Source organism: Montipora foliosa, chromosome 10 (assembly GCF_036669935.1).
Source record: "Montipora foliosa isolate CH-2021 chromosome 10, ASM3666993v2, whole genome shotgun sequence".
In the NCBI taxonomy this organism is placed as follows: domain Eukaryota; kingdom Metazoa; phylum Cnidaria; class Anthozoa; order Scleractinia; family Acroporidae; genus Montipora; species Montipora foliosa.
In genome coordinates, this window is record NC_090878.1 from 20,995,797 (window position 1) to 21,018,296 (window position 22,500).

Here is a 22,500-nt window from a genome sequence, read left to right on the forward strand (position 1 = left end):
GAGGAATTCTTTTTGTACTTTTACTCCAATACTTTCCATATTAAAGAGAGAACTCTAAGTGTTAAATGCACAAATAGAAATGAAACACACTCACTGCAGCCAAAGAAGATTGTTCAGCTGTCTGATAGAAAACCCCAAAAAACCCAATGGCAAAATGGGAATGTATTTCCCAACTAAATGCAGGCACACAATCCTCTGGGGGCGAGAGGTGATAACAAGATAAGCAAATCTTAATCAACAGAAAAGCCTCAGTAAAAATAAAATTTTGAAAGTCCGAGAGGTGAGATGAATACATTATGACAGTCCAACCTTGTAGATGCTACAACAGAAAAAGACTACATGCTCAGGGGGCAAACATGCGTTACTTACCAATACGAAAATATTTACATTCTTTGTCACTGCCACTTACAGTTTGACTCTGCCAAATGTAAATACGTTTTGTCTTTTCAAAAATATTTCCCGACATTTTTACACAAGAATGCAGAAAACAATAAGAAAGTCAAAAGAAGGTATTTCTTTAACAATCTTAAGGTACAAAGTCAGGGGGTAACAGTTCTTCATCAGATTCTGATTCAGATGATGGTAAGTTATATTATTTTCATTGTGAAAGGACCAATAAAATGGTTTGCTAAAGAGTTACATTGTGAAAGGACCAATAATTTAAAATGGTTTGCTAAAGAGTTACATGCGCAACTGTAGGAAAGCTTGAAGTCAATGAATTAGTGATGCCACATCATACTTCTTTTATGACTGTCTTCGGTAACACATTCCCTTTTTATTCTGCATAAATGCCAGAATTAATTACGAATTTAATTACGGATGGGTAACTTCCTGCCATAATGTGCAAGGCATTATTTGATGAGAAGAGGCCTTGAGCTCAGTACAAAATTTCTTCTGCAGGGAACATTTTCTAGGAATTTTGAAAAGCAGAGAAAATAACTATTATACATGTATGTACATGCATTATTGTTATGGCGATTGTTTGTGTGTCAGTTACAATCCTAAAAAGGGTCATTGAAAATATTACTGAAATCCATGTTAGTTATTGTGCTGTAAATAATAGAACCCGTCTGAAGTAATAATTATTAATCACTGTACCTTGTGGCAAAACCCTTGCAAAATTTGTATTGAAAATCTTGAAGAAACCCATATGCATAATGTGTGGCTTTATGGTACATTGTATTAGAAGTGGTGGTAATCAAGACCTCGTCTTTTGCAGATGAACCTCGCAAATTACAAGTCGTCATAAATCCAGTGGAAACTGACAGAGTTCCTCAAACAGCGTCGGTAGATGAAATTAAGAAAATTACTGGAAATTTAAGTCTTTCTTCACCCTCATCAATGGTGAGTTCTAGGCTCTAAAACATCAAGGTACAGATTATTTTTTGCAAATGTTTTGTTATGAAAACAATGAAAAGGTAACTGATTACATGTACACACTGATCAGAAGTTACTTACCCATGCAAAAAAAAAAAAAAAAAAAAATCATTATCTGTATTACGATGTTTACATGTAAGACACAAGCACCATGAAGGAAAGTGCTTTTCAAATTATTTTGTAAATTGTTTTTCACCTCTTAGTTTTCACAAAACTTACTCCTAAAGGCAAACTAGCTTGTGTGTATTTACTGAACCGATCACTCAATTTTCATAAAGAATTTTAAATATTTGAAGTCCTCTTGCAAAGATTTTGAGGTGACTTTTCTTGTCCATATAAACATGAACTACACACTCTGTAGCTTGTAAATTTTCTTTTCACTTCTTAGTTTTCACAAAACTTACTCCTAAAAGCAAACTTGTGTGTATTTACTGAACCCATCACTCAATTTTCATAAAGAATTTTAAATATTTGAAGTCCTCTCGCAAAGATTTTGAGGTGACTTTTCTTGTCCACATACACATGAACTACACGTACACCCTGTACCTTGTTCATGTTCTTTCTGTTAGGAACAGAGCCCTTCCAAGGAACAAAATAATACAGTATCTTTTCTTATTCTTAAAATTAATAGTTTTCCTCAATATACAATAATTGAGAGAGATTAAAAAGCTTGCAAGAAGAGCTTTTTGTCAACAAAAATACATTCATCAGGTGATACGTTTTTACTTTAATTTCACTTAAATTTTTTTCAGAGAAGAAATCTAAGTTCTTCATCAGGTAAGTGGACTTAAAGGTAGCTCTCCATCTAGGTTAATGCCAAGTGATTTCTATCATAATATTTTTGTGGTTATAGATTTCATCCATACTGTACAATTCACATTTTTATTAATAATTTGTTGAAAAAGTGGCTCAACTTTTCAAGTGCATGCATGTATGCCAATTTCTACTGTTAGACATAAGTTAGAGAATTAAAACTATTTATGAATGTATTTTGTGGTTTCATTTTTGCTTTGTTTAATTCAAACCAACCAATCCAGGGTTAATGGTAAAATTTTAAATTGCTGATATTTTGAGCATTTGCCCTTCGACTTGAAGGACTCGGTGTTTGTCTAACAACCCAGCTGATACCAAATTTTAGTACTTCACTAAGACACCATTATCTGGCATGAATTTTTGTTACCACAATTTAAAACATTACAGGCACATCTGATGATAGGGGAACTGATATGTTGTAAAAAAACATGCACAGACTTAGTGTAAAAAGGGACAAAAAATTATTATTATTGTCAATGATTGGTTTATTAGTATAGGTAATTGCGTTACGCACGTAAAATCAAGGATTAATATCTAGAGTATCTCAGTGCAATTTCTGAAAATACAAGTGATTTACAGTTTAATTTTACATGGAAACTTGTGATGATAAACTTTTGTTTTATTAAGGTCAAAAACACTCTGTTGTGCCATTTCATTGAAAGCCATTTCAGTCTTCAGTTCGCATCAGTGAACTGTAAAATGCACAAATCAGCTGAATGAAATTTGATTTTTTTACGACAATGCCAAAGCAATGAAACCAGCCCTGTTAAAAACACTACATGAAAATAATGACAGTAATTTTGTCCAGGGCAATAACCAAAATTACTGAAAAATGCCCTCTGTCTCAGCCAATCAGCATTAAGTAACTTTGCCCTCCATGTTATATCAGAAGAAAATTTACAACAGATGTATGGGTACCACTCCTTTTACCAGTCTGCATGTTACCCCTTTTCTTTGTTTACATTTTACACTAACTGACAACATCTTCCATTCCATATTACCTTTAAACCAGGTTGTTTACTCCTTTTCTTTGAATATTCGGGTTCTTTGTGTGTTCATGAAAGACTAAATTAATAATCATTGTTATTGTTCTTTTAGGTGAAGGGCTGAGAAACAGATCAAAGTCAGCAGGATCGTCAGCAATAAAACTGTAAGAATTATATAAAATTAACATTGAATTATGTAGCATTTGCTTATAATACTAACATAGATTTAGCCAAGCGTAAAAGTGGAGCTCCTGGGTTATTTATTTTTATAATAAGTGAACCTGCGATCCAATCGAAACCCAGTACCTGGTCAGCAGTCAACTTTAAGAAACAGCTGGCATTGATGAGCTCTAAACTTGAGCCCACGATTTGGCCATGTGATACTAGTCACATTGTCATGCGTCACATTGTCATACCAACCACGCACCGGTGGCTCAGGGACTGAGGACTGTCACGCAGGAGGTCGCGAGTTCAATTCCGGCTGGACCAACACTCAGGGTCTTTAAATAACTGAGGAGAAAGTGCTGCCTTTGTAACTACATCTGCAAATGGTTAGACTTCTCGGATAAGGACGATAAGCCGGAGGTCCCATCTCACAACCCTTCAATGTTAATAATCCTGTGGGACGTAAAGAAAACCCACACACTTGTCACTAAGAGTAGCGCACGTAGTTCCCGGTGTTGTGGTCTGTCTTCTGTTGTGTATCATGGTTGGGAGGGTAAAAAAAGGGCCCACAGTAAATTGGTGCTAGCTGTTGTGGCGCTCTGCCAGCTTGACTGGCAAAGTTAAAAAAATGAAAAATAAAAAAAGTAGAGGGGTGGACGGGCGTACAGTCATACGGTGACCAAAACCATATTTTCTTACCCGCGGTGCCCTGCGTCTGGGTGCCTTTTGTGTGGAGCTCCACTATAAATTAGAAAATCCCTGAAGTGTCCCTCATTGACAATTAATATTGTCGGTGTTTGACAGAGTAAAATCTTTGTCTTATTCTCAGGATTGAAGGATTAAACATATTAAACTATGTCACCGAACTGCTTAGCTCTCATTATTTTGAGTGACCAAAAATTAATAACAGAGGCGTGCCTGACTGGTTGGGAAGCTGGACTTGTAACCTGGAGTGCGCACTCAGGTTAAAGTGCTGCTCTATCCACCTGTTGGAATTGTTCTGTGTAATCTTAAGTTCAACTACTGAACTGTGCTTCTTGACGGACATGTCTTGAACCTCTCTTATGTTTCAATCTTTAACGCTTTCACCCCTAACCTGCCCCCATTAAGGGGTAAAATCGTTTAGCGTCAGACACAGCAAAATCTGTGAATGTCACTCTTAGGATAGAAAGGATTAACTAGTTTTAATAATCAACTACCCCCTTGACTACTTTTATCGACCCATAATGTCATGTATGTTTTAGGAGGTTCTGTACATAAATATGATGCTCTTATTTACTGTTTAGAATTTGCCATGCTTCCCTGAACTGGATGTCCATTTTTTTTATGGCAAACCTCCCAAAATGTGTGACATTTTGAGTTGGAGAGAGTTTATAAATTGATGCATAATAAACCTGTACTTTAATTTCTCTTTAATTTTACAGTAGAAATAACCATTTTTGTTATTTTTTTACGCCTTTGTGCTTCGCAGGTCACGATCAAGTGATGATTTGCTAGACATAGATTTCAGTCAAACCAGTTTTCCATCTTTAAGCAGCGAGTCCACATCTCCAAGATCTCAGCAAGACTCCCTTCAACTTTCCACCAATGATGTGGCAAGTACAAATGATGCAGAAGTAAAGTCACAGAGCGCAATAGATCTGAGATCATCAGCTGCGGCATTGCCTTCATCTAGTCCAGGTATTTCCAAATAATCTTATAATACATGTAAGTTGGTAATAATATTACAGTATTACGGTTAATGAAGTTGTTATTATGATCATTATTATTTAGTAATAGTGATTTAACTGAGTGGAGTACAATTCAGGGAGTAATAGTGCAAGTGGTTACAGAAACGGTCGAGCACGCAGACTGTACGAGGCTGATTTGAAATCACGAGCATGTAAAATTACATGTAAAACCTCTATTCCATTGTTTTGTTACTAGAATCCAGTGAAACTAGAGATCCAGATTTCTGTGAAGTTCCACCCTTGCTTCCAGCTAAGAAAGGAAGTGCAGTACAGCAGGAAGACTCATCAGAAACTCCACCTCCCTTGCCTGCAAAGAGAGGATCTATTTCATCGTCCACTACTGGAGACTTTTCTAGAGGTGAAGGTGCGACCACTAAACATTTAAGGAGGAGTAAAAGGAAGTTTAGCTGAGGTTGCAAATATAAAGCACACGCACACGCACACACAGTATCCAAATTGCTGGCGTCAGAAGACGTATCAGTATTAGTTAGACTTTGCTCAGTGATCAACTTGAAAACGTTTCTTTTACTTACAAGTGGCATTCAACTTCATCTAATTCAGTATTCAGGGAAAAGCAGAGGAGCATTGCATTTATCTTCAAGTCTCTGATCAAGCTTTCTCATTTTAACTGGATAACAACACTACAGAATTTCATCTAATTTTCTCTGGAATTTAAGTGAAGTATATTAAAGTTATTACCGGAGATAAGCGCCGGCCTGGTGGGCCCTCTAGGCTCGTAGCGGACTATACCTCACCTTACCTTATAAGTTATTGTAGTAGTTGCAAAAAAAACCCTTAAATTAAAAGTACAGGTTATACCGACTTGGTTTGAAACACATATAGAGGACTATTGAGTTGCATGTGTGGACTGACTTAATTTTGTTTTTGGTTTGATTTTTTTCTTTCCATTTTAACACATTTGGACATGCATCTTTCTGTTGTTATTCGAACTCTTTAGTATGTAGTACAGTATGTGCAAAATAAATTGTGTCATTAGTTTTGCAAAGGAAGACAAAGAGAAACAAGAAGAAAGGGCAAAAGTAGAAAATAATAACTTTGAAGCATTATGACTTAATTGTGCCTCAAGTTATTCAGGTAGTTTTCCCGTGTTGTGTTTTGTGGTTTTGAGAAGAGTGTTGTACTGTAAGTGTTCCATGAATTTGTGTTGGTGGGTGTAAATAGTCAAGTTGGAAACTAAACAAATCTTTCAAAGTAAAAGTGAATAATATTATTTGCAATCAAAAGGGGATGAGTTACATGTAGTCTTGTCCTTGAGGTTTCATGTCCTTCCTTGCAAATTTGTTTTTCATGTAGTTTTGGAATCTGTGATGACGGTATGCTGTAACCAAATTTTTGGATTTGCAATCAACAGTGCCAGAGGCAACAGCCACTAGTGAATCAGGAATCACATTCTCTGCAGCAGCAGCAGCAGCAGCAGGAGCAAGTGAGAGCAATGGTAGTTCTTTACGTTTCATCAAGCCACCTCCCTCAGGATCAGAACTTCCCCGTTCTGCATCTGTTAGTAGTGCTGTACCAAGACCAAGACCACAGGTATGGCGTGATAAGAATATTAATGTTCATTTTAGGGTTCTGTGACAAGTCTTTTGCTTATTGATGAAGCAAAGCTGGTTATGACCTTTTTTGGTGCACACATTTCATTTGATGTTCTTGTGAATGCAAACTACAATCGTGGTCAAAAGATGTTGGGAAGGTTGCGCACATCACTTCTAATCACTTCACTTCACACCTAATTTGATTATTCTTACTATTGGCTGTACTATTTGGGAAGTACCATGCTCTTCCCCCCCCCCCCCCCTCCCTCTCCCCCATATTCAATGTTTGAAAGAAAAGTCACCATTTTGTTTCATGGAAAATCCAACATTGATAAGAGGGAGGGGGGTTATCTCTAAAGTGATGCTACCCTCCTGGGCAGACCAACACTCAGGGTCTTTAAATAACTGAGGAAAAAGTGCTGCCTTTGTAATTACATCCGCAAATGGTTAAGACTTTCAAGTCTTTGGGGATAAGGACTATAAACCATAGGCCCTGTGTCACAAATATCTTCCATGTTCATATAATAGTTCCCTGTGGGACGTTAAAGACACACGCTATTCGAGAAGAGTAGGGGATGGGTGGGTGGGTATAGCAGATCCACATCAGCTGAATAGCTGCCAATACTTCAACCTGCTCAAACAAATAAATAACGAACAAACAAATAAACCCAATTACACCTAAGGCACCACCATTCTCAAGTGGGATTAATGATAACCCCATTTTAGTTAGTTTTTTTCATAGTTGGTTTAAGGCAGAAGGGAGTGAAATTTTGAGCAGCATCAACCAGAAAGTGTAAAACTCCTGTGACGCTTTTTCTTGTTTTAGCCACGTTCATCTGGAACCTTGCTGTCTGTTCCTGGTCAGAGCACCAAACCATCTTCACCAACCACAACAACCTCATATTCAGCAGAACTGTTTAGCTGTCTAGCGGACTTTATGCCAGCAACTGTCACTACGGAGTCGTCAGATTCAGCAACAGACCCACTGTCAAATGGAAACAGTGCCACTTCTAGTAGTCCAGATAATCCAGCTGTTGTGAGTTACATAGGATCAACAACTACGGCGAGTAGTGGGCAATCGCTCAACAGAGCAACTACCACCTCCCACATTGGATTCTCCCAGGAGAATGTCCCTGCCCTTGTGAGGTCCAAAACTGTTGGAGGTCTCCCTTCCATGTCGAGCGTGGTGTATGCCAAAGGGGCAGCTGGTACTGTTCTAGGCAAAAAGGATGATAGTCTTCCAATCGCAGTTGCCTTTATTGAGTCAGTGAATGCATTCTTTAGGGGAAGTGATCAGAGCAGGTAAGGAAATGCTCTTGTTTTACATATTTTGTCAGCTTACATTGTACAGCTGTAGGTCCAGACATGAATTCAAAGTAATTTGATGTACAGAGATTTCAATAAGCATCACAAAGTGTCCACTTGCTCTTCTCCCCATCTTCAACATCATTTGTATCTCGGAATACAAACAAAAATTATGTCGCAAAGTGTCCCCCAAAATGCCGCTCGTCAAGTAAAGATAAATGGTTGCATTTACCCAAAGCTAAAAATAACGCTAACCTTCACCCTTATCTAATTGTTGTAAATAGGTAGCAAATGCTTAGACTTTAAGGACCGTGCCTACTATTGTTACTGCGCATACGTGCTGCGCATCTCAAGATACTTGGATTTCCTATCGGTGATGCTTACCAATACAGGGATATTTTTGCACAATTTAAAATTATGCAGATAGAGAGAAAGTAGGTCTCAGTAAGTACCATTGGTATCCAAAACGAAAATTAAGGGGTAACCATGCATTTTTCAGGGAAAATTAAGCTTCAATTTGAGAAAGAATGCCATGCATGGCTTTGCAATGTAAAGATTTTTACAAAATTAATGTTGTTCATGAATTATCTTTGAAAAATGGGTGGTTACCCCCAATTTCCTTATTCGATTTCAATAACACTTCTTAAGATCTACATTTCCCGCATAATCATAAACCATGGCAAAAATACTTTTGAATTGGGAGGCACCGTCCTTAAGGGAGACTTTGTGTTGGATGTCCAAATTGGGCATGCATCTTATTACTTGGATTACTGGACATGCTCTATCCCAAAAGAAGTATTTTTAATAACACTTCTTAAGATCTACATTTCCCGCATAATCATAAACCATGGCAAAAATACTTTTGAATTGGGAGGCACCGTCCTTAAGGGAGACTTTGTGTTGGATGTCCAAATTGGGCATGCATCTTATTACTTGGATTACTGGACATGCTCTATCCCAAAAGAAGTATTTTTAACAATAGTGCCTTCCTTTCAAGAACAGCAAATAAAGGTGACAAAATTGGCGGCCATTTTCCCCACACTCAAGCTTGTGAGAGACACGAGTCTAGCCTCAAAATGATATCACAAACTGTGTTGCATTTTAGTTTTAAAAGAATTATTTTTTGCAAAGCAGTTTGTGATGTCATCCCAGGGAAGACACATGTTTCTCACTTAAGCTTAGTTGTGGCACAAAGGCTTCAGTTACAGAGTTTTATGGTTATTTGTAAAGGTAATCACATGATTGTGAGTCCAGTTTGGAATAAATATGCACTAGTAATTTTTTTCAAAGACAAACAAGATTGCACAAGCCTGTAGGGCAAGTGCAATATGCTAATTTCTTCCAAATTGCAGGAGAAAAATCATGCAATTACTTATTTTTTTTATAATGTACATGAAAAATTCCAGATTATTTGCAGAAGCAAAGCTACTTGCTTTTACAGTAGCCTTGTTGTATTTCTTGTTGTAAGTCATGAGACAGTGTTGGCTTTGATTTTCAGATGCATGGTAAAAGTAACTGGTGACATAACTGTGTCGTTTCCTGCAAGTGTTTTGCCACTCATATATGATACAGAGAATGCGCCTCCTCTAAGTTTCCTTGTGCGTGGAACATCTTGTCTTGAACAAATATTGCCAAACAAAGCTTTAATAAACAGGTGTGTTGTATGTTAACGGAGTAATGTACCCGTGAAAAGAATGATAAGTTCGTTGCTTAGCAACGAGGAAAAGTCTATGAGTCGAACCTATGACTTCTATAACACAGTTTAAATGCTCTAACCATTGAGGTACAAGAAATCATAGCGAGCTAGGTCATTTACCTACAATATTGGACAGAATAAGCTGCGCGAAGGCCATAACATGCCATTGTCCCATCATTGAGTTTGGGGGGAGGGGTGGTCTCAATTTTCTATTTAATCGTGCGGCTTTCATCATTATAGGTTCTGATTGGACAAAGTGTTCCACTGGTCTGCAGGCTCTACAATTTCAAATGCCTTAAATTTTAGAATGCAACTGTGGATGTCAATAATGTAATGCATGCACAGACCAACAGGGCACTTTGTTTCATGATGTTGATACTGCTATAGTCAGACTTCTTAGGTGATGAGGTCACCTGTTATGTATTTGTCATCTGTAAGGCAGGATGTTCCCCTGTAATACACTTTAATTAATTATTGGTTGAGTGTGTTTTTAAGCATTCTAAGTTAAAGCCCTTAAACTATTTTTAAGATGTTGCCAGAATATCTGCTGTTAAATGCATGTCACCAGTTATCACATGATGTTGTGTCTCTTTTTTTTTTGTTTGATATTCAGTAAAGGACAATTGAGTGGAGGTGATGGTGTTAGTTACGATTTTAATATGGCTTCCTTAGCTGATCACCTCAAGAAGCAATCTGAACAAGGAGCAAGTACTCATTACAATATCGATATCATTAAATATGAGGTAAGGAAAGCAATTAACCTTGTGTACACAAAGAAACACCATCCCTTAGCAATGGTGCCACCTTTTGGGCACCATTGATTGATGTTGAGACGTTTACAGCATTATTTGGTCACAAGGAATCCTCATTTATTTTTTCATTTTGAAACAAGATTCAATCAGACATTTCCACAGCATTTTGCTTTTGTCACTGTGCTCAACGAGATTGGGAAAATAATGGAAATGTTATAAAAAAAGCAAGTTGGACCAGGGTGACTATAGCCAATTATAGTATGAGTTGCAGGGACATAAAAGAATAATGTCACCTAAAACTCCGTCTCTCCTTTTCTGAAAGTGAGATGGGTTGATAAATTATGATAAATTGAGCACCGTAAAGAAATTTGAAAGCTGACGTTTCTAGCAGTTATATCCCTTTGTCTGAGCAAATTGCCGTATCAACCGAGCTGAAAAGCCCATAACATTTCTGTTGTAGGCTACAGCTGGTTAAAAATGAACTGGTAGACTGTGAAAAAAGGATTCTTGCACTAATGATGGCCACAAAATTCTTGCACTGTTAATATAATATAACAATTCAAAACTTTTAAGTGCCAGAAGTTGTATCCCAGGAGTTAACTGCAAAACATTTTATCAATATCCGATCACGTGATTAAAAAACCAGCTGGTAATGTAATACATGTAGCAGTACACAAGAGAGGAGAGCTACTCAGTATTGTCATGAAAATGTCCCCTCTTAAGATGGCATGTTGCTCATGTCTGGCTTTCTTGTATTTCCAGGTCAAGACGAATGGCTTCTCTACCACTCCTCTACAGTTGTGCAGTTACTGGAAATGTGACAAAGAAGCCACAGATCTCAGAGTTGATTATCGATACAACCCTGCTTGCATGTCTGCTCCTTGTTCCATTAGCAACTTGTCTGTTTTGGTTCCCATTAATGGGGAAGTCACCATTATGCAGTCAAAACCTTCTGCTACTTGGTAAGTATTCTTACAGTGCTTTACAATTATTGTTATAATAATTATCATTATCATTGATTTATGAACAGTTGGGTTAGTACTTTGGTGGGCACTGAATAATGCATACTCGGTTGTCATGGTAAAATTAGTGATAGGAAAGACAATAAGGTAAGGACGTACGCACCCAAAATGTTCCCACGTACACTGTACAGATTTTTTTACAACTTGCCAGGCAGAAAGGTAATGATCTACTTTTGTCAAAAAGGTGAAAAAAAATGGGGGGTCGCCGTTCTCGTTTTCGCGATAAGTTGCATTTTTAGAAGCTTGCGTTATATTTTCTGACGATCTTAGCTTACAACTGTCAGCAATAAAAAAAAAAGCTGCATTAGTGAAATTTAGACCAGGTAAACATACTCAATTCAACATAACTAATATAACTAAATGAACTTTTGCAGCTGATGTCTTTTTCTGAGGTGAAATAGACCTTGAAAAACGATACATATTAGTCTAAGAAATAAAACTTCTGTAGCATGAGAGCATAAAAGTGAGAAATATTTGTAACTTCTCGCGTACAGATTTTTTTAGTTTTTTGTTAAAATGGACAAAATCAGGAAAGGAAGTGATCTACGGAAAGAAAAATGGGGGTCACCGAACATTTAAGAGGGTAAAATCGCTGCGAAGTTCTCAAAGCGATTGTCTGTTCGCATTGTCGTGCGTCATTGTGACCATTTTGCCCAAGGGAGGATCAAACACTGGCTTGATGCCATGCTTGTTTACATTCGTGGTCTGCGATGCATGATGTGTGCGTGACATGGGAGTGCAACATTGTTACATGTCTCACTGGGTGGTCATCAGTCCAAATGACTGCTACTGGCACTGTTGCTGACTTTACATAAAAAATAATTATTGCACGACATGTGAAGTGCAAAATTTTCAAGATGAAAACTGTTGCTGCAGTAGGATGTGTCTGCTTTTTGTGAAAATGCTGACAGTTACATAATGCTTTAGTAGCCAGTATGGGATGGTAAGCTATTTGAGGATGGAAAAAAACCTTGACTAATCATACTGGTAGCCCCTGCACTTCTCAGAAATTGCTTGTATTTTTGAAATGACATTTGTTGCTCTTGCACATAGACTACAGACATAAAATACTTTAAATGTTATGCTGATCATGATTTCAGTGGAGTAAGCTACTTCTCCATTCTTAAAAAGTCCATCCAGAGAGAGGACTTGTTTTCATATTTGTGTGTGATTGCTCTGATTCATAGCTTAAAATGACTCTATACACTTACGTATTTGCCTCATGCGTACAATATTTCTTAATTTTGAGGTGAACAGTTGTTGTTTGTCGTGTATTTTTACCTAGCACAACGCTTCAGCAGAGTTGTTAGGGATGTATGATAGACAACAATCAAGATGACAGCTTTTGACTAGTACATGTATATACTAGTTTTGGAGAGCAGTTTTTTCCCTTGGCACCTTTTATCACCAAGGGTATAATCTTTGTTTAGGTCGGCAGAACACCAGAGAGCTTTATGGAAATTCCAAGAAGTGTCCAGCACCTCAGAAACTCAAGGTAGGGAACTTTGGATTACATGGAGACTTTAACATTTACTGTGAGAATCCGAAAACCATGAACAATTTGATTTGATAAATTTGACATTTCCTACTGACTGTGCAGCAACCAACCAGAAGCAATATGAAACCACAAACTAATTCCCAGTACTGGTTGCAGTTTGGTGTGCTTTTTTTACAATGAAAATTTGAGATAATTCATGCAGGGGTTTCAATAAAATTTTAAGGTGGTGGTTGGTTTGAGTAAAGTAACGGATGGCTGTCTTGAAAACGAAGACCCTAAGACGCTAAGACCCCGGAAACTCAAAAATGAAGAAAGTAAACAAAACCCTCAATTTGGCTAACCCTAGGCTTAATTTAAGGTTGGTTTTTATATATATAGGCTTCGGGTTAGCCAAATTGAGGGTTTTGGGTTTCTCTCTTTGTTTTCGAGTTTTTGGGGTCCTAGGGTCTTTGTTTTGAAGATACCCGTAACCGACTGTTAGTATTGGTTAATTTGTAGCTACTTGGGTTTGGAATTGAAAGTAACTTAACAAAGTCACATTTGTAAGACCCAACATTTTCACATTCACTGTAGCAAGTGTCTTCATCAGGGGCAAAGAGAAACCATTGGAAGAATCGTTTTATAGAGATGCTAATTAGCAATCTTTGACACTAATTACGGTACCGTTGTAGTGTCTCTATAAAAGGATTCTTCCAATGGATTCTCTTCACCCCTGATCAAAGAGTTGGGTCTTTGAACTGTAACTTTGTTAAGTTACTTTCAATTTCAAGCCAGAGTAGCCACAAACTATGACTGATTGTACACCTAGTTGCCGTGTGAACTTTAACTTGTCGTAACTGACTGTTGCCATTGTTGAAAAAATGAGTTTTGATCTGAGGTTTGAAAGAAATTATCTGTCTTTAATTACTTCAATTTAGGGGAAAATGTAGGAGATCTGATGCTTTGCATTGGCTGTCAGTACTTATTAAAACTACTGCATTATTTTAATGCTACTATATAGCCGTATTTAAATCTTCTTATTGATTTTCTCAAAATGACTTTGTTTTTGTAAAGTTTGATTTTACATTGATTGTAAATTTTATTAATTAAAATGAGAGTGTTGATAACAGACAAAGGAATTATCAAGAGAGAATTGGTATACCAAGACAGAGACATCCCCTCCTGACTGGTTCAGTCTGCCATTAAATAGAGAAGAAACAAATTCAAGTCCTCTGCAACAAGATTGAGATCCATTTACAGCCAATATCTAGACTCAAGAAGATTGGAGATGCCCCAGAGATTAAAGAAATAAAGTTAAATCCCCAGATTTGGTTTAGCATATTTGATGTGGTTTGGAAATATGAGCTGACACGTTCAATACTGAGCATGACTTTAGAGTTCATCGGTTGCCAAACATGTGAGCCAGCATGGTCTCAACAAGCCTTGCATTCAGGACTTTTTGACACTAGGAAAGGGGCCTTATCTTTTTTAACGCATTGTGTTAATTTGTCAACTTTTTAGGCACATTGAGGGCACGATTTGATCTTTCTCAAGGGCCAAGTACTCCATCGCGGATTGCCGTTCAATTCGCCTGCAATGGTGCAACTATTTCAAGACTAAATTTTGAACTTAAAAGCCAGGAATACAAACTTTCTCTTGTAAAAAAGAGGTTTAGTACCGGTAAGTTCTTAGATTTCTTTGTTAACAATGGCTTGTAAATTTTCAAACTTACAGTTTATCTTCAGTGCGGCCCGCTGTACAGCCTGCTAAATTTGAATCTTGCAAGCATTGCAACTATTTCAAACAGCCAAGAATTAAGATGTGGTTTTTTGGATTTTGATATGCCAATTTGTTTGGCAGTTCAGCCTTCTGCTTGACTTCAACTGGTTTCCTTTCTTGCGTGGCTGATTATCACAGAGATAAAATAAACCTTGTATTCTCGGTCCATACTTTAAATTTAATACAGATCCTTGTTTTTTCCCGTTGATTTATGACCTGTGGGGTTTCACGCTTTGGCCATAAATCAACAGGAAAAAACTCAGTATAGACCTTGAACTGGGTTAATAAGAGGTATTATTACATGGCTAGTGTTTCTGGCTGATATAATGCATGCTGTGATTGGCTAAGAGCTGCTAAGCTCTAGGGCATTATTCTCCCGTAATGCCCACAGGCCGATTATGGATTATTCAAATAGGTTTTTTCTTCTTTAGAGCCGTTCTGTTAGCCCTATAATTAACAACTTAATAACCTTGACCATTTGGTCATGACAGGAAAATCTCAAACCTCGGCCTAGCTAGTTTGAGATTTTGCTCAGTTATTAAAGTAACTCTCAGTTATTAAAGTAATTATGAACACTGGAGAACCTCACTTCACTTTGAAGAGGTCTTATCACATGGTTAAAAAAAAATACAGGACACTGCAGAAACTCGATTACCTCACTTTAGGAGGCAATGCATACCGTACAAAACCTACAGGTAATGGTAAGACTAACTTCTTACTAACCGAGCGTGAGGGCCGTACTGGGGAATATTGGCCCGAGGTTGTGGCAGTATGACCGAGGGCCAATATTCTCCAGTGCGGCTCGAGCTAGCTCGGTTAGTAAGTAGTTTTTTATATGGTTTATTAATTACCTTTTGCTTTGGTTTTGCAAGCCCGTAATCGGCCTGTGGGTATTACGCGAGAATAATGCCCTACAATTCAGTCACAATTAGCCAATCAGAGCGCGCATTATATCGGCTACAAAGTTAACACAAGCCATATAATAATATTCCATAATAGCATTTACATGTACAGTAACTTGACACGTATGATTATCATACTGCGCCTTTCCCACACTGCCTTACTGCCTTGCCCACACAATCCTCTCTTCAAAGAACGTCCAAAATCTCATGAGTGTCTTCTTTTCCTTGAACAGGGAAATACATGGCCGAGAGTTAGTGCCAGCTACTACCAAGAAGAAAGTCTTGAAAGCCTTTTTGTAATAGTATACATGTAATTAAGAGAACAAATACTTGGTAAAGTAAAAACCTCATCAATGCAAAATGTAAATGAATGACTGGACAAAAATATGGGAAATGGGACAGAACAGAATAATGAAAGGACACTGTACTTACTCAAGTGGTGATTGCTACAGGTGGGCGCAATATTGTGAAGCCCATCTTCCACCTGTAAAATACACATTTTGAATATATATTTTGTACTTGATTTTTGAAGTGCAAAAGGTGTAATTTGTTTAATCATAGGCTCCTAGTGGTCTCCTATTTTTCTTACGTTTGGTCAAGTACAGCAAAGTAATGTGTTGCCAAACAGTCATGGTGGATTTTCATTTGGAAGGAATGGGTCCCTTCCTATGGGGCTGTTTTCTATACCAGAACATATTTTTATGTGCTTTACTAAACCTAAAGAAAATTAGGGGGCATCTAAATGTCTATTCAATGTGGAGAAGAATATCCCAAAAGAAATCTGACTATTAGTTCAACTACATGAAGAAGACCTTTTGTTATTATTTTGAAATGTTGCTTACTGCGGTGGAAATTTACTTTAGGACAGAGGACAAATTACATTTGTAGTATTTAAAGATTGAAAGTTTACCACTACAGGAAATTTGTTTTAAGATGAATCATGAAGAATTACAAGAAAATTAAAATTAAAGTACTTCATTTGGAGTCTGAAAAGGGTAACTAGCACTGTACATGTATAAGTAATGACATGACTTTTCTTGAAAAAGTGGAAAATAATAATTTGTTTTCAAAGACTAACAAAACTGATTGATTCTAATTTAATTTATTTTTCTGTTCTGTAAGTAATACATAAGTGTTACATGTTTTCTCTGTATTTTGTCTGTAGAAAGAGCTTGTAGTACATGATCGTAACTATTTTAAGTAGCTCGCCTAAAATATGCATGCTACCTGCAGGCTACCATGGTCTTTGCACATTCATATTTTGTCAAAATAATGTGAAAGTGAAAGTGCATTTGTGTTTGCTGAAAAAAAGGGAACTAGTGCTTGCTAAGTCATGTCATTGCTTATAAATAACATTCCTAAAAAGGCAATCTTGATGCTTTTCGTAGTCATAATGTTATTTTATACTTTTTTGTTGTGCTCAACTACATCAGGGTGATGCTTTCAATTTTTTCAGCAATTTTCTTCTTGAAATACCATGTTTTAAATTGCTAATGCAGAAGAAGTACTGTACAGTACATGTACCTTTTTCCTCCGGGAAAACCAATGATTGAAGCCACTTGCCATTGTTTTCACTCACATATCCCTAGTGGGTAGGTGCATTGCAAATAGAAGTTACAGTTGACTGGCTCCCGGTTAATTACAGTAACTGTGATTTTCATAATTCTGCGGAATTTCACCTTCAAGCGCTACACATGTAAGTGCCAAACTGGGTTTTGGCCTCCATCAATCAAATTTCCCAACATAGCCAGGAAGATCGACTCCGGAAACTGGATTGTAGTTCTTGGTTAGTTCGCAGCTCAAAATATGCCATTATGATATCTTTTTAATAGAGGTTCTTCATTAAAGAGATTTGTGCAGATTCTATCACTTGGCATCAAGTTCAAATGTACGAAATCAATGTACCATGGGAACCAAAGATGGTGATTGGTAGGTTATGTCCAGCATCAATCGATTTCGGGATCTGTGGGTTTAGGTCAACTCTTGGCTTGGCATGGGAAGTTTGATTGATGGAAGCCGAAATGCAGTTTGGCTGTTGCTGCTTGAAGATGAGATTCCTCAGAATTTTGAAAATCCCAGTACTTATTGAAAGTGCAACTTCAAGTTTTGTACTAATTTCTTCTTTCAATTTTTTTTTGTGCAGTTGAGGATTAATGCTTACCATGTGATGTCCTCTTTGAGTCAGAATTGAGAATTTTTTTCATGTGCATGCTCTTGGAATTTTCAGACCCATGAGAAATTTCCAGCCCTTAAGTAACATATATACATGTATCTTACTGGTATTCCTATTCAAATTTGGTGGTATTATCTTTTGTGTGATCCTGTTCTAAATGCCCATTTATGAATTTGACTTTCACATTTGGGGAGAGGGGTACTCTCAGAAAAATTGGGTGGGGATGTGCAGCTCGCTTCCTGAAACCCTTATCCTATTTCAGACCAAAATCTGCAATTTTCCATACCCTATTTAAGACCTGACAAAAATTTGATACCCTATTTCAGACCTATTTCAGCTGCTAATGATGCAGAAGAAGCTTCTTCTGAAAAACACACCCAATTCAAGACTTACATGTAAGTGAACAAAACATACCCTATTCTAGACCAAAATGGTCAAAATTGATACCCCTTTTGGCTAAATTCTCATACCCTTTGGGGCTGCACATAACTTATATAGCCCATATAAGGAAGTGCCCCCCCCACCCCCTCCTGGATTTCACATCCACCAAACTGCCCAAAATTAACTAACAAACATCTCATGTTGGATGATTTAACCCTTTCACTCCTGTGGGGTTCCCGAGTAAAATCGTTAGGCGTTAGACAGAGTAAAATCCATAAGTGTCACTCTTGGGAGTGAAAGGGTTAATGGGGACATAGTTTTTGAGTGAATCTAGCTGTTGTTAACCCTTTCACTCCTGTGGGGTTCCCCATTGACGAGTAAAATCATCTGGCGTTTGACAGAGTAAAATCTATAAGGGTCACTCTTTGGAGTGAAAGGGTTAAAGTGCATCTTTTTAATTTCGTAAAGGTTGATAGTAGTTTTTTAGTCTTTCGAAGAAATCCAAGGGGATGATCAAATAAATAAAAGCTATTGAGCAGTGCTGTCCTGTAAGCCGGCTCAGCAGCACCAGTTGGTCCTAACCTTTCAGTCTGTAGTTGAAGTCTTAAAGTATTGTTGAAGTCTTAAAAGGGTGGCCATTCAAATGAAAGCTGCTGAGCAGTTCTTTTCATATTTGGTGCTGTTTATTATACAACACAATTAAGGTAGTTCCAACTTTCACATCCGTGGTGAAATCTTGAATAATATTGACTCCAAGTACCCTTGGAAGTGAGGGGTTCAAATTAATCAATGCTTTTATTGTTTTTACCTAGCAATTTCAATTTTGTGACAATAAGGATATAAATTATATAATAGTTATTATGGAGACCATTTATCTAAAGCACCCTAAATGATGCATTAGTTTGCCTAAAGGATACATTATTGTTGCCTTGAAAATTAAAAAAAAAGTAGTGGTTTCTTTTTAAATATTCCCTGTTTGATTGTGTTTTGTTTTAGAGCATACACAGGGTTTGTCATGTTCAGCCTCAATTGACCATATACAAATCCCAACTCAGGGGCTCTGGAGTACATTTCAAAGTGGGGAGGAGGGGGGGGGGGCTAGGTTTTGGTGTGAATCACAGAAGTGTGAGGGAAGGGGGGTGGGGGGAAGGTTCAGCAGAAAACAATGCTGTAGGGTAGTATAGCAAAAGATAATTTTAAAATACCAGTCAAATGGTTTAGCATCTGGCTCCAGTTGTTCAAAACGTTGAAAATGCTATTCATGGACAGCACAATTTGGTTTCATTGTGACTAATATCCCCTGGATAGTGATTCATCTGGTATCCATCATTAAAAAACTGGGCCCTGGACTTCACCTTATGTTACTTCCACTTCCTGTTTTCTCTCTTTCGTGTTCCATCATTTTCATCCACAGAGACAATAATAATATTATTATTATTTTCATTTACCATATTTACCCCTGTATAAGTCGACTCCCATTTTTTTCTGCAGGCTGTAAACTGCGCAGGTTGCAGCTAGGTCATTGTTTTGCCCTAGCTGAAACAACCCAAACCTTTACTAACTGCTTACATTAGGCCTAAAAAATAATATTTAAACCTAGGGTTATCGTTTCTGTAAAACAATGACCTGGAACCCTAACCTGCAAGCTGCTTTTTACACCAATGGAGTTTTCTCAATTTTGTTTACTTCTGAGTTTATAAATGTTTACTTGGGATACTAATCTTGTTCTCTAATCACTCTGCAGTGAAACGAGAACAAATCATTTTCATGCTAAATATCATCAGATGCAGACAAGAATCAGGAATAGGCATCTCGTTTAATGATAGCTAGACTAGGAATACATGGGCAATGTCAAAGTATAATCATTTACAGGATAACCAAATGAATATAACTACAAAATATCCGCACATAGAAATTTACATCAAAACGTCTTGAATTTAAGTACATTGATTTCTAAAAATCACAAGTCTCAACACACAGTTTAATACCAACCGTTTTAGTTAGCTCAGCACTTGACGTTGTTGTATATGTAGGTATTTTTCTCTCAGGTTTCCAAAAGCCCTTATAAACCTCGAACTAATCTTTTTAGTTGTTCAGGGATTGAAATAGGCTCAGGCCACCTCTGAAGTCTGTACTGTCACAGTCCATTTTTGAAGTCCTGCATTTTGAAGAGAGAATGTACTCAACCTCAAAACCATAGTCATGAGTCACTGCTGTTAGTAATTTTGGCTGTTTAATGTAGCAGCTCTTTTAAGGTGGCTATGGCCTATTATTGGTATTGTAGCCGCTTCAGTTGGTTTGAAGTCAAAGGTGTTGCTGCTTAAACTCCCCTGCTATATTTTTTTGATAGTTATGTAATAGACCTCGTTCATACTGGCTGCCAAATAAAATATTCTTCTGTTTTAATGCTAATAAGCCTTTCTAGTCTTGATGCGACAAGCAAATTTCAAAAGGAATTTTGTTTCAAAATGAGGGCAGTAGATCTAATTGACAAAATACAAAAGAATGTAAAGGTGGTCACCATTCATGAAAGTGGTCTAATGTATATATAATTAACACTTCTTCTCACCAACACAGTGACCAAAGACCAACACTGAAAACACCTAAACATGAGTTTACCTTTTTAAACATTTGAAAACGGGAAACAGCATGAAAAGGCTCATGAGCACGAGCAATCTGCCTTTGGACATCATTCCCAGTTTTAGTACACTTTGCCAACTTTCTTTGTATAAATGGTAAAAGGACATTTCAAATTGACTTTGCCCATGGCCCCTGTGAGCACATGTGCCTCATAGGGTTACTGGGCATCACTGTTGGGCTTAAAAACCCCTCCACTGGCCTCAGTTGGTTGGTATGATATCTTGCTCAATAATATATAATCATCATCAATCATTATGTTAATTGTAATCATAATCATTATTAGTATCACCCAACTAGTGGACTAATGCAAATGCTGCATTTTGATTGGCTACACTACTAGAGGACTATTAGTAATAGTCTTCGAGTGGCGAAAAGAGTGACGCTTTCTTTCGTTTTATTCCCAAGTAAATATGTTTTCAACTTGCATTTGCTAACCTTATTATTGCCTTTTCTGTCCGAATAGTTGGGTGATACTAAAACAATTAGACCCTTTGCCCTCAAGGGCCACGGGTCAATAGCCCATTCAGCTTTGCCTCATGGGCTATTGACCCATAGCCCTTGCAGTCTACAGGTCTAATGGTTCATTAACCAATTGTTTCCCGGGAGTGAGACTTAATAGAGTTTACTTTGTCGAATGCCCAATAATTTTACTCATCAAAGGGGGTGGTTCAGGATTCAATGGGTTACAAACCCCTACATCCACTTAACAACTATGTCCCCTTTCAAGTCCCAAGTTTACATAACCAAGCCCAAATGCTCCATTGGGGATAAAATCAGACATTGATTTATAATCATTATGAGAGGAAAATTGAAGCACCTAGAGGTAAGACCCCTGAGCATAGCCGAGGAACAGCACAGTTATCCCACGTAATGACAAGTTCCGGATTGATTGTGGTACGTATAAGTGTAAAGCAAATGCTCTCACTGTTCCAACCTGTGATACATGCATGGTTCTGATGCAGTCAAAATGACTTCTTTATCTACTATATTTTCAATCAATTTTGTCAGCTTCTAAAAATTTTACCCATGGCCTCTGCGATAGTAGTGCAAATAATGCTTTCACCAAAAATGGAATGAAGAAAGCTTTACGGGAGCTGGTCAATATTTTGGCTTACCCACTTAATTCTAAGGGTGACCAACCTCAAATTTCACCTTACTAATATCACCACTAAATTAAACAAAAAAGTCTTGAAAATGAAGAAAACGGTCACACAAGATAAAAATTTATGTTTTGTAAGAAGATTCTCCCTATTAAGGACCGAAATAAATGTATTGGAAACAGTTGAGAGAATATTCCTTGATATCAGAGGACTTGAGAGGCCATTCATTAATTTGTAATATATACCAACTGACTGTTGAAGTGATGTGTGTTGTGTGACCAGATCAATTTGTTGGAATTGTGTTTCTCATTTAAATTTTAATCCTTGTATCAATTGTCGATTTAATCGTAGATAATCAGCACGCTTCACATGCCTTTCGATTCACTCAAAAAATATGCTTAATTATTCATTATAATTTGCCCTTGTTTATTTTCAAAAACCACCAAAATTTTTACACTTTCTCAGTTTCTTGGTAATTACATTGTAAAGTACTACGTGGTATAAAAAGCATGCAAGGAACTCTTTTACAGAAATTAATCGAAAGGAAAAGAAATAGTAACTACAAAACGGTATGATGTCTCTTGAACAAAAAAAATTCTCCATTATGTTGTAAACAAATGAACTGTGACTTAAAGAAAGTGGCGGAATG

General features: G+C 37.2%; 2 protein-coding genes across 3 annotated transcripts in view; one reads left to right on the forward strand and one right to left on the reverse strand.

Annotated features, from left to right (window-relative positions):
- LOC137973026 (F-BAR domain only protein 2-like) overlaps positions 1-16,548 on the forward strand; it is a 35,394-nt gene extending 18,846 nt beyond the window's left edge. Inside the window, exons 15-28 of one of the 2 annotated variants that reach the window (XM_068819738.1) lie at positions 532-582; positions 1,220-1,344; positions 2,130-2,154; positions 3,289-3,340; positions 4,813-5,021; positions 5,268-5,435; positions 6,444-6,622; positions 7,451-7,926; positions 9,428-9,583; positions 10,239-10,368; positions 11,140-11,339; positions 12,830-12,894; positions 14,398-14,556; positions 15,791-16,548. In XM_068819738.1, the coding sequence (XP_068675839.1) occupies positions 532-582; positions 1,220-1,344; positions 2,130-2,154; positions 3,289-3,340; positions 4,813-5,021; positions 5,268-5,435; positions 6,444-6,622; positions 7,451-7,926; positions 9,428-9,583; positions 10,239-10,368; positions 11,140-11,339; positions 12,830-12,894; positions 14,398-14,556; positions 15,791-15,813 (2,018 nt within the window). In that variant the 3' untranslated portion in view covers positions 15,814-16,548. The remainder of the gene's footprint in view (positions 1-531; positions 583-1,219; positions 1,345-2,129; positions 2,155-3,288; positions 3,341-4,812; positions 5,022-5,267; positions 5,436-6,443; positions 6,623-7,450; positions 7,927-9,427; positions 9,584-10,238; positions 10,369-11,139; positions 11,340-12,829; positions 12,895-14,397; positions 14,557-15,790) is intronic. The other variant, XM_068819739.1, reaches the window with a different exon arrangement.
- A 5,705-nt stretch (positions 16,549-22,253) lies between these two features.
- Positions 22,254-22,500, reverse strand: part of LOC137973246 (zinc finger protein 367-like) — a 1,725-nt gene continuing 1,478 nt past the window's right edge. Inside the window, exon 1 of the mRNA XM_068820022.1 lies at positions 22,254-22,500. This exon is cut by the window's right edge and continues 1,478 nt beyond it. The gene's annotated coding sequence lies outside the window, so the exon portion shown is untranslated.